General features: G+C 45.6%; 1 protein-coding gene across 1 annotated transcript; it reads left to right on the forward strand.

Annotated features, from left to right (window-relative positions):
- The first annotated feature begins 37 nt into the window (after positions 1-37).
- Positions 38-8,488, forward strand: LOC139218349 (organic cation transporter protein). The gene is made up of 10 exons (XM_070849910.1): positions 38-388; positions 955-1,058; positions 1,234-1,388; positions 1,915-2,083; positions 2,202-2,325; positions 2,814-2,920; positions 6,253-6,464; positions 6,550-6,658; positions 7,835-8,047; positions 8,404-8,488. Exons 1-10 carry the CDS (start codon positions 38-40, stop codon positions 8,486-8,488), a joined length of 1,629 nt encoding a protein of 542 aa, XP_070706011.1.
- Positions 8,489-12,223: the final 3,735 nt, after the last annotated feature.

A 12,223-nucleotide genomic window follows, 5' to 3' on the forward strand; every position in this document is an offset into this window, starting at 1 on the left:
GCTCATCTACAGTGTGCATCTAGAAAAAGCCGCAAAAATGAATTTTGATGAAATTCTCTGCCTTATCGGGGGCTTTGGGAAGTTCCAGAGGATTTTGTATGTGTGGATCTGTTTACCTCAGATCTTTCTGGCGTTCCACATGCTGGTCTCTATCTTCACCGGGGCTGTTCCTCCACATTTATGCCGCTCCATGTCAGCGGGTGCCACGGCCTCATCGAACTTCAACCTCAGCCTTCAGTCGGCCCCTGATGGCTGGTCTGAGCTGTCCTGCGTGGCCCCCTTCAACCGCAGTGGTGCTGTCGCTCTTGGCGATGGACACCCTGTTGGGACCTGCCAGGGAGGCTGGGAGTATAGCACAGAGACCTTCCAAAGCACCACAGTAACTGAGGTGAGCAAAAAACCTTTTTACCGTATACCTACTTTTATACCGAACACTGGGGCTCCATGCAGCGGTGGTTGGCCTTAGTTTTATTACAGTGTGCTCTGGTGATATCTGAAATGGGGTTAATCAGAGTTTCGGTCGGGTGATGGACTCCTGCAGTGCAGGCATCCTCTAGGCCCTCCCACACAGCCATCCTGCCAAGTTTTGTAACCTGGAGCATGGGCAGCAGGAGCAGTTACGTGACTCAAATGCCGTGATTGGACGAGGCGATGTCACATGCGCCAGCACGATGGGTCAGCTGCAGTGGCCAGAGTCACCGGACAGCAGGAAGGACATCTGCAGTTGATTTCAAAGTCTGTGGAAGTTGGCCAGTACTCCACTGGGGGCCTTGATGGGAAGATGACCTGGCCTCAGCTGTGGATAGGAGCCTCATAACGAAGGCTGCAGTTTAAATCTAGCCCCAACGAGCCTTTATTAAGATGAGACTGACACTCCAAAGGCTCCACACAGCAGCTGTGGAGTCTCACTTCTGTCAAAAATGTGTTCAAATGCTTTTCTGTGCTTTTTTTCAGTGGGATCTGGTTTGTGACAGTGCCAGTCTGAACAACATGGCCTCCTCCATCTACATGTTCGGCCTTCTAGTTGGAGCTGTTGTGTTTGGAAGCTTAGCTGATAAGTGAGTTAAACGCAGCCATCTTCAGCGCACTATTGAACAGATGACGTGACTCCACTTGTTCTACGGTTCTGTCTGGATTACTTTGTAGAATTTCTACTTTTGATTCATCATGTGATGGTTTAGAACTTTGCATCTGTACATTTTTTTTTTTTCAAGATGAACGATCTTGTTCCAGGTACGGCCGTAGGATCATCATCCTCATCAGTCTGGCTATTCAGGCTGTCTTTGGTGTCGCTGCTGCTTTTGCCCCTAATTTCTACGTCTACACTGCCCTTCGCTTTATGGTTGGAACATCCATCTCTGGTGTCATCATGAATGCCTTTGTCCTAGGTCAGTGTCTTATAGAAAGTTAAATCTGTGTGCAATTTTTATCTCTGTACCTTCAGTTGGCATACGTTACCAAGTGAATGATTTTAGTTCAGTGAGAAAACCAGAAACACGATGAAGGCTGCACAAGAAATATTCAATTGCGCTCAACACACCTACAACACATTGCTAAAAAAAAAAAGCATCTCATTTTGCACAGTGAATCATATCGTAGCTGTGCTTGTGGCTTCCACAATTAAGTCCGTCAATGAGTCGATGATGTGTATCCCCTGCTTTGATTGGGCCTGCCTGGTGTCTACGTTCCCTCAAATCACAAAATCAAATCAAACCAATCTGTATGGCTAGACACACTGGTTTGTTCGTCACCATGGTTTTGAGATCCAACTATACAATAGTTATGGAGGTGAATAGAATTATTTTGGTGTCTGCGGTTTGTAAAATGACTTCTGTGAAACTCTACTGTAACTGTGTTTTGCTCCTAAGATGAAGACAGAATTAATGTGCCCTTGTGCTATGTGGTGTCACACAGGCACAGAATGGACAGGATCTAAGCAGCGGATGTTGGCTGGTATAATCACTGACTACTTCTTTGGCCTCGGCTACATTTTGCTGGCCGGAGTGGCCTACCTCATAAGAGACTGGCGTAAACTGCAGCTGGCTATCTCAGCGCCTGGCTTCCTCTTCATCTTCTACATCTGGTGAGTGGGAAGCAGAGTGTGAAATGGCTATCAAAGTGTCCTCCTGCAAGTCCAGTGGGTCAACTACAGGCATTTTGTAAGTAGGTCACCCGAGCAGGTTATCTTTTCTACATTTTAGGGTATTGCCAAAGTCAGCTCGCTGGTTAATGGCCAACGACAAGACCGAGGAAGCATGGGAGGTAGTGAGGAAAGCAGCGCAGATGAATGGGAAGCCCCTCACCAAAGATCTGGAGATGTGTCAGGTAGATGTGCAACATTTAGTTTTATTTGCTAGTCTCTAAATTTGTTTGTTTGACCTGCTTTTGTAGCAGTGTGGCTATTACAGTGTGGCTACAGTGTGGCTACAGTGTGGCTACAGTGTGGCTACAGTGTGGCTATTACAGTGTGGCTACAGTGTGGCTATTACAGTGTGGCTACAGTGTGGCTATTACAGTGTGGCTACAGTGTGGCTATTACAGTGTGGCTACAGTGTGGCTACAGTGTGGCTATTACAGTGTGGCTACAGTGTGGCTACAGTGTGGCTATTACAGTGTGGCTACAGTGTGGCTACAGTGTGGCTACAGTGTGGCTGTCCTCTCAAACAAACGGCTCACTCTGACGCAGCCATTATTACTTTACATAAAAGCTTTCAACACTCATTATCATTTAAACATGCAAACTACTCAAACAGCGCAGTGTTTTGTCACTTCATGTCACTTACTCCAAAGTCTCTCACTCACTGTATCACCAGGTCTATAACCTTGAAGGGAAAAGAGAGGTGAAGAGAAAACACTCGTTCATAGACCTCGTTCGAACCCCAAAAATGAGGAAGCAGTCCCTGATTGTTTTTTACCTCTGGTGAGTATGAATATGAGTACGTTTCTCTCCAACTTCCATCCAAATGTTACACAAACTTTGATAAATGGACTGTACTTGTACAGCACCTTTCTAGTCTTTTAAACTCCAAGCGCTTTTACATTACATTTGCATTCACCCACTCACACCTCATCAAGGTGGAGGAGAGTTGGGGTGTCTGTACGCCTGTGGAAGTCCACCACCAGTCCTTTGGTTTTCCCTGCGTTGATACAGAGGTGGTTCCGCTGCCATCGGGCCACACAATGGTAGAATCATCAGAGCTTTTGCAGGTGACAGGTGTGCACGTTGTGGGAGGATGATGAGGTGATGGCCCACACCGGTGTTCTCCAGCTCGTCCCTCTGAAGTGCTGGTTGTATCGTGTTGAAGGCACTGGAGAAATAAAAGAACATGATCCTGTCAGTGCTTCCAGCCTTCTCCAGGTGAGATAGAGCTCAGTGTAGGAGGAGGATGACGGCACCGTCCACCCCGATGCCAGGTTGGTAGGCAAACTGGGTGGAGATGAGCAAGTACCAGGTGCTCCAGGGTCCTCATCAGGTGGATGTTAATGCATCCACCTGTAGCTGCCAAAGTCCTGTGGGCGCAGAGTCTTAGGGACAGGTACCACACAGCTTCACCTCCCCAGCTTCAGGCTCGTGTTATAGATGTGTTCCACAAACTTCAGGAACTTGGTGCTGATACCATCTGGACCTTCTTCTCTTCCTCTTCCTGAGCTGGCTCCTCACCTAGAGTGTGTTTGCGCAGCAGGGGGACTGTGAGTTGGAGTATGTGGGGGGTGGCTGTGAGCCACACACCCGACGAAGGCAGGTGGAGGCGGGGGAGGGGGCTGCAGTAGGACTGACTGGGCTGGGGGAGGAGGAGCAGATGACTGATTGAATGTGTTGAGGAATGATTCGCCCTCTGTTGGTCCCCTGCAGAGAGTTTGGTTTCTTGTGGCCAGAGATGGTTTTCAAAACAGCTGGACAGTCAAATATAAAAATGGATTGAAGCAGACACTGAGGCCATTACTGTGCAACTGGATGAGGAGGGGAAACTGACTTTGAATGATATAGTTCAACGTAGTTAAAGACAGCTCAGTATTTGTCATCGTTCCACTGTTCATCCCACATCTTCAGGAAGGAGGTGATGAAGTCGCCCCTGACTCTAGTCTACGTTGCACTTTTTGGTATTCACCAACTTCTCCCACTAAGCCAAGCTTAAAAACTTGTCTTTCCAATATATTTTTTGACATTTCTACGTTGTCATTATCACTTTTTATGCACACATAGAAAATGTGCATCAAAACAGGAGGACGGAAACGAGGCTTTCCAAAAATGTGCCCTTTTTTTGTGTCAAAAAGCACGACTGTGTAATGCAGATTTTGAGCTAGTTTGAGAATTTTATGTTACTAAATGACTGAACTGAAAAGATGAAGAACAAAAAGGGCAAAAAAATAAGAGAATAAAAGAATGGGTTTCCTGCAGCAATCATTAATCACAAGTTATGCTACATTCATATGCATTCATTGATGTTTTCTAAAAGGCCAAACCAAGTGCAAAGTTTCCTGCAGAAAACACAATAATATTGTATTTGTACTAACAAGTAACAAGTAACAAACTTTTGAAACCAAAGTATTTTGTTCCTGAATAAAAAGTAAATACAATTTCATAAAATAAATGTATTTCTAAACTTATTTACTTCTTCGTACCAGTTAACTGTATGCACATTGTTTTTTTTCCCCTGAATGTAGACTAGCTGTCTCAAATCACTGAGCAGTTAAGCTAAGACGACAAACACGAGAATCAGCAAGCAAAAAAGTTCAAAAGAAATGTTAAAACCGCACACAAATGAGTTCCGGGGACTAACAATGGGGATTAGTGACAGATCATTAGGAACGCTGGAACGCACGCATGCGGCTCATTCCTGTTAGCGAAGCTGCTCACTGAGTACTGACCTGAGAGCTGCAGACCCACTGAGCTCAGAGCTGCAGCTGTCCACTTTGAATACTTTCAAGGGAAAGTATTGAATATCTGAAAGTTACATGACTGGTCCCCAGACTCCTGCTTGAAGTAAAGTTGCTGAAAGGTTTTCAAAGTGTCCGAGTTGGCAACAGTGTGTAGTTCAAATCCGAACCAGAGCCAGTTCAGAAACCTTTCCTGTCTCAGCAGTGATTGAAGCCCCTCAGTCAGGCAGATATTACTGGCTGTGTGTTCCTCTTTAAATGAATAGTGAGAACAAAACTCCGGAAGTCTGGACTTTTGAAGTTTTTGAAATAAGGCTTTCTCTCCTCGTGCCATCCGCACGAACACACTGCCATTTAGCAAAGAGGTGGCTGAGGGCAGGCATGGTTCCTCTTCAAGATTCAAAGATTCAAAGCGTTTATTATCATGTGTGCAGTACAGAAACAGGTTTCCCTGTACAATGAAAATCTTACTTTGCCATCCACACTGAATGCCTAAGAGTTTAAAAAGAGTGAAAGAGAAGAAGATAAAATATAAACTACTATTACTAATATAGATATATTTACATAATAACAACATTATTAACATAAAGCAAAGTGAATGTGCAGATTAGAGGTAGTTGGGTGTTGTTGACTCCTATCGGCTGTTAAGGAGCCTGATGGCAGAGGGAAAGAAGGAGTTTCTCAGTCTGGACGTCCTGCACTTCAGACTCCTGTACCTCCGGCCTGAGGGGAGGAGAGTGAACAGTCTGTGTTGGGGGTGGGAGGGGTCCTTGATGACGGAGGCAGCCCTCCGGTGGACTCTGCGTCTGTAGATGCTCTGCAGAGAGGGCAGGGGAGTCCTGGTCCTCACCACACGGTGATGCCGCCGGTCAAGATGGACTCAACAACGCAGCTGTAGAAGTTGGTGAGGATTTTTGACGACACGCCAAACCTCCTCAGCCTCCTCAGGAAGTCCAGCCGCTGCTGGGCCTTCTTCACCAGCTGTGTGGTGTTCAGGGTCCAGGTGAGGTCCTCGTTGATGTGGACCCCCAGGTATTTCAAGGTGCTCACCCTCTCCACTTCCTGACCGCGGACGAGCAGTGGCTGATGAGGGCTAAACACTGTGAACACTGTGATAGGATCTCTTGATACTGAAACAGTTTGGCATGGTATGGTATGGTGTGCTATGTTGTGTTAATGAAATTCCAAAGGAGAACCAAGACCTAGAGTTATGGATCACTGCTACCCACAATTTTATATTTTGTTTGTTGCTCCATTGTTGTATCACTAACTCCAAGTGCTTAGATGTAAAAGTGTGTGCTGAACTCCTGATGAAAGGCGTTACACTGTCCTCCAAGATGATGCTGTTCCTCTACCTCTTCCTGCCTGACTCAGGTTCGCCAACGTGCTCGTGTACTACGGCCTGTCCCTCAACATCTCGGACTTTGGAATGAACATCTATCTGACCCAGATGATCTTCGGCCTGGTGGAGATGCCGGCGCGCACCATCACCCTGTTCACCCTCAACCGCACCCGCAAGATCTCCCAGCTGGCTTTCCTGGCTGTGGGCGGCACAGCCTGCCTGCTGACCATCTTCATCCCCAGCAGTGTGGGCAATCTCCATGTTTCTCCCACGTTTCCAGTCTGTGTCAGAAGTTTCTCTGCTCACTTTTCTCTGACCCTCTCCTCTAGACCTGTCCATCCTTAAAACTGTGCTGGCCATGATTGGGAAATTTGGGATCACAGCCTCTCTTTCCATTATTTACGTCTACTCGGCTGAGGTGTTCCCTACTGTCGTCAGGTGAGCGTGTCCCTCCCAAACACCCCTCTCTGCTCCTGACTTAAAAAGTCTTGCCCCTTAACAAAGATTTTCCTAGTGGACTAGTACTTGTTAGTTTAAGCCATTCATTGAGACATCTGTGAAAAACTGTTTAACCGCCTCAGCAATCAGCCGTGTAAATGGAGCTGTCTGTCCCTTGACTGACTTCTGCCACTTCCACTGTCCCTCATTTCAAATGAAAAGCCCTCCAGCCACGTAGATATTCAGTGAATTTTGACAAATGGAGTTTGAGGTTTTTTTTTTTCCTGCAACCAACTAGCCAAAGAAAACTTGTTTGACTACGTCTCTCCTCGTCAGCTAACACGACTAGAAGCTTCCTCGGCCACATTTGATGCAGCCTCTTCATTGGCCAGTGATTTATGACCCTCATTTTGAAATCGAGCCACTTCCGATGATGTTGTTACTGAGGTGGGATGTCAGAAAAGCCCTTTGACTCAAAGTAATAAGCAGTCTATTGTGTAGTGTGCACAGGACTGTGGTAATGTTTTGGTAGCTTGATTCTGCAGGGATTTGTCAATTGCATTCATTTATCATGGAGCACTGCAGCTCTCACAGCAAACTCAGACACACGGAGGCTTCTGCACAACTGAGCTTGGTTTATGATATTAGCAGCTCAGGACAGAATAAAGACAAGCTGTTAGTTGTTGTTCCGGTTGTTTTCTGAAGGCTCATCACACCTTTGAGTACTGTGGCACAAGCTTTTCTGTTAACCGTCCTTTCCTGTTTGCTCCATTATGCTGTAATTATAAGACATAAAAATGATGCAAGTAGTTCAATGATTTAATCTGACCGTTTAATCCAAATACAATAATATACATTTTGAGGATGATACAGAGGCAGACATAGTCAAACAAAGATAAACTTAAACGTATATCTGTTATATACTGACAAAGGCGGGACTTTCTCCACAGATCAGGTTGTTATAATGTATGATAAGGTTGTGGTGCAGGGAGTGGACTGCTGGGATATATGCGTGTCCATTAGGAGCACCTATGCCGTATTCACTGAGAGGTGTTTGTGATATTTTTCCAACCTCATTTATATGATTGAGGCTAAAGAACCAAACCACTTCTCTGAGTAAGATGAGACTTATTATAGAAGCTCAAGAGCCTCATCACACTTCTCTGTCACTCCCAGACAAAACGGGATCGGCATTGGCTCCATGTGTGCTCGGACCGGAGGGGTCCTCGCTCCCATGATGTATCTCCTGAAGAGCATCAGCCCCCAGGCTCCCATGGTGCTGTGTGGGCTCTGCCCCCTGCTGGGCTCTGCCCTCACCCTGCTGCTGCCTGAGACAGCCAACAAGCCCCTGCCGGACACCATTGAAGATGTAGAGGGATCCGACCTCAGGTTAGACAACACCGCTTTTAGACCGTTGACCATTTAGTTGTGTGGGCTTTACAGTGCCTGGCTCTGAGATTTGTTGGTGGTGTGCAGCTGCTACACTTTAAGACTTCTTTCCTTTGTAGGAAATGCTCTGTTATTGTCGGCTGATTTCCAAAAGAAGGGCCTGAAGATCCACAGTGTGAAATTCTTTTTAGTGTCTGGTTACATTTTTATCAATGAATAGATGAATGAATAAATAGATAGATAGATAGATAGATAGATAGATAGATAGATAGATAGATAGATAGATAGATTCTGTACCAGACAAGAGTTGCACTGAGGCTCACAGCTGATCTGAATGAAATGTTTCCATCTTTCAGTGAGGAGGATGGCAGCGTGAAGCCAGTCATCTTTGAGACTTCTCTGAGGACAGCAGGCGCCGTCGGCGGCACCAGGACGGACTGATGAGCGGCTACAGTACCCGTGTGAGCCGCCGCATCTCATGAGGCAGGCAGGATTTTTCCGGACTACTCTAAAGGCATAGGTCTATGCTTCCAGTGGAAGTCAAGATAAGCTGTTGTTTTTATGGGTCTGTGCAAGATACCCTGATTCTGAACACTCATGCAGCAGTTTGAGTGTCAGTGTTTTTCCTCTTTTTCATTTTTGTACAACTTTGTTTTTATGTGCCGTCTTTGAATTAGTTCCACTGTGTTCATCAGCTAACATTTTTGTACTTTCTCAAAATTAAAATCTTACAGTCAGGTGGAGGTAAAACATGAGTCCTCAATAAATACAGAAATATAGAAATGATATAGCTTTATAGATGATAGAAATCAGTGTACAAGGGAAGTAGCAGTGTTCAAGTACCAGTGAACACACAAATGAAAAAAAGACAGAATTTCATATAACACTTGAAAACACGCCTGACTTAGCAGAGCGAGCTGTAAATACAACAGTTGCCTCGAAAACGGTTTCCACACCCACCAGACAGAGCAACAGTGGCAGCGATTTGAAATGGGACAAGTTAGAGTGGATCAAAGGCTCCACAGAGCTGAGGGAAACTGCACATTTGGGTTTGGTGTGTTCATCTCTACAGGCAACTTTGATGGTTTGGATCCGAACTGAGCCTTTAAGATGCAGTAACACACACACAGATCGAGGCAGCTGTAGAGCAGCAACTCCTGTGTTCTGCGAAGGTAAAATGACTGTTTTTGTCAATGGAGTCTGGTGGCTTTGATGGCAGTGATACAATGGGTGTTTCTGGTGAAACAACAAGGATCTTACTCTTTAACAAGGTCCATATCTGTAGGGATCCTTTCAGAAATGTTGTTTGACACTTACAATAACACTCTGAGCCTGACAGTTGCAAAAAACAAGCAATTTTAGTGGACACGCTGATTGAGTGGAGTCACAGGATTAGGTTGCAGCCTGTTTCACGCCCACCGACTGAGGCCATCAGTTGCAACACTTTTTGTACCTACTAGTCGTTTAGACACCAAAGTCTGTGCAGGTGGGACCCAGGTTTAAAGTTACAGGAATTACCCTTCAGCATTACAATATTGGTTACAGCAGCTTCAAGTGTCGGCATACTTCGTTTACCAGCCTGGGGCTGGTTTGTGCTCCTTAGTTTCAATGATTCTGTCAAATGTGAGACAACTTGGGGTCAATGGTTTCTGTTCAACCCTTTCCTGTGTTACCATGGCGATGCCCCCCAAGCACAAACTCGGCTAATACAAAATCACAGTCCTGCACGACTTTGTGTTAGATTGTGTTAATCTATGCAGATAGACCGAGCACGCAGCCTGGCCACTGACATTCTGCCACTGATTTGTGTACCTTTTTGTATGTTTTTCTTGTATATTTCTGCCGTGTAACTTGTAGAGACATTGGCTGTGGAGTTTGAGTCCTAACACAGAGGCAGCACCGATGAGACAGAGTGGCAACGTCTTCTGTCAGCTTAGTGTGTTCAGCGAAAGGCAACTCAACATGCTACCAGTATTATCAGAGATTATATGAAGCCCAGTCCTTCTGATGGGTGGGAAGAGACAGAGAACATTGACTGTCGGGAAGTTCAGATGGTAAAATAAAGTCAGTCAGAGATGTTGACGCAGTGAATCTGTTACTGTGGCGATAACAGTCCACGGTCCATGTCCTGATGGAGTGAAGTGCACAGCATGTTACACTTGAACTGCACAGGTTGTTCAGTATTCAGTGTAAGCTGCGAGGTTACAGCAGGAAGTGTCTCCGAGGAAACACTGACACTTGCTGGTGCACAGCGAGTAATACATCTTCTGACCGCCTATCAACAGATACTTGTGCTCCTATTTGGAGAAACACTTACATGTTGTCTTCTTGATATTCTGAGAAGTTCTCATGTGAATGCATCTGTATGACTTTTGTGCTGGATTTCAACTTTCAACTCAATTTTGGCTGCAGAATGCTCCTTTAGAACTAAATACAGTCAAAACATGCAGAAATAGTGATTATTCCAATTCCAGTGGCACACCAAGTGTAGATGTTATGTGACAGAGCTTTCACTCGTGGTCAGCGTGTCAATGCCGTCCAGTCAAAAAAGGAACAGCTGTAGGTTATGAGTGGTGGGAAGCTGGCAGAGGGCAGCGTTGGCTGTCACTGACCGACTGACCGGCCTGCAGAAATCAGACAGCAACTGGCACCTCAATTAGCAGAGGGTCTTCTAAGGCTAGGGCACCGCTGTTCTCCCTCCACGGCCCTGTTGTGTCACTTCAGTCCCACTCCAAGTGTCTGTGGCGGGCAGGATACAAAGGTCACAAGCGTTGAGATACACTGTGCTAATAATGCTCGTTATTAATAAAGTTATAGGGGTTTTTAGACGGATATGCATTTTCCAAGCCTGGAGCAGATTGTGGTATTGTCACGAGGGTGCTGAGAGGTGATGTTTTGTGCCATCGTGTCATATTTTTATTGTTCTTATTCACATGGAGACTTTCTACCAACATGTTATTTTGATCATTGTTTAAAAACACGTCTGTGCATCTAGACTACAACATGACTATAGAACACCCCCCCTGACAACTAGAACTACCTCATCGAGGGTGGCCGAGCCGAACAGTCGACATGACTTCATCAACACATTTCAACAAATGAGGCTTTGGTCCTGTGATGCATAAAATGTCAAGAACCATATTGTAATTTGGTTTCTTGGCATTCACTACTGAAATGGAAATAAAGATTTCATTGGTAACACTGAGTGTCCGCCGCCCTCTGTTGGACAGGATCCTGAGGCAGCCGGCAGTGCTGTTCCACGTGCAGGCAGAAGATGGCGCTGCAACGTTGAGTAAAACAGGAGACACAGTTTGCAGTCCACTCAGCTGTCATCACCTTTAAGTCAATCAGTCAACAGAGGTGATCAAAATATAATGAAACTGATTTGCTTGGTAGCTTCTATTGCACTGTTCTATAGCTCTGTTCATACTTTGTCATACATGCATGTTTTACCAATCCCCCATGTTATTAAGTTTCTAGAAGCTAGTAAAGGTCCAGGACTTGTTCATTTTGCTGTCATCTCCAGAAACGTTTTCGTAGATTTACTCCAACTCTGTACAAACACACTCAGTCACCACCTCCACCCCTGTCCCGCCCACCTCCTCACGCCTGCGCCATAGAAAGTAACTGCTATGGCGCTGCTCCTCACTGTCCTCTGATTGGACAGACGTCTTGTCAGTCAATGGACCAGGCCCCTCGTGTTGCCTTCACTTGTTCCTAAAAAGCTCTGGATTCCGAGAACCTGTACATACATCCCCCCCCCCCCTCCCATATCGACATGACAGTAAGAAAGTACTCAGCAAAGGAAGAGAGTTGACTTTGAATAGTGGCAGTTGGTTTTTGACGACAAACAAGCTGGAAAAACTTTACAACAACACTAATAATTAAAGTCAATAGATTTACGGGAAACAACAATAACAATTAAAACAAACACACCCACCAATATTTTTTTTTTTTTTTGCTACTTCTCCCCTTAAAACGTCACATTCCGATTCAATTACGAACGCCACATACTTAACCAGCCTTACTTCCCATGCCTGCACCCCTTTTATAGGTTCGTGCTGTCTGATCAGGTCCCTGTCATTCTAATATTTCCGCCGGACCTTGAAGGCAGCAGTGGTTCATTGTGGCCCTGCAGAGCAGCGCCATCACACGCAGCACCGCGACTCCAGGACC

Source organism: Pempheris klunzingeri, chromosome 18 (genome assembly GCF_042242105.1).
Source record: "Pempheris klunzingeri isolate RE-2024b chromosome 18, fPemKlu1.hap1, whole genome shotgun sequence".
In the NCBI taxonomy this organism is placed as follows: Eukaryota; Metazoa; Chordata; class Actinopteri; order Acropomatiformes; family Pempheridae; genus Pempheris; species Pempheris klunzingeri.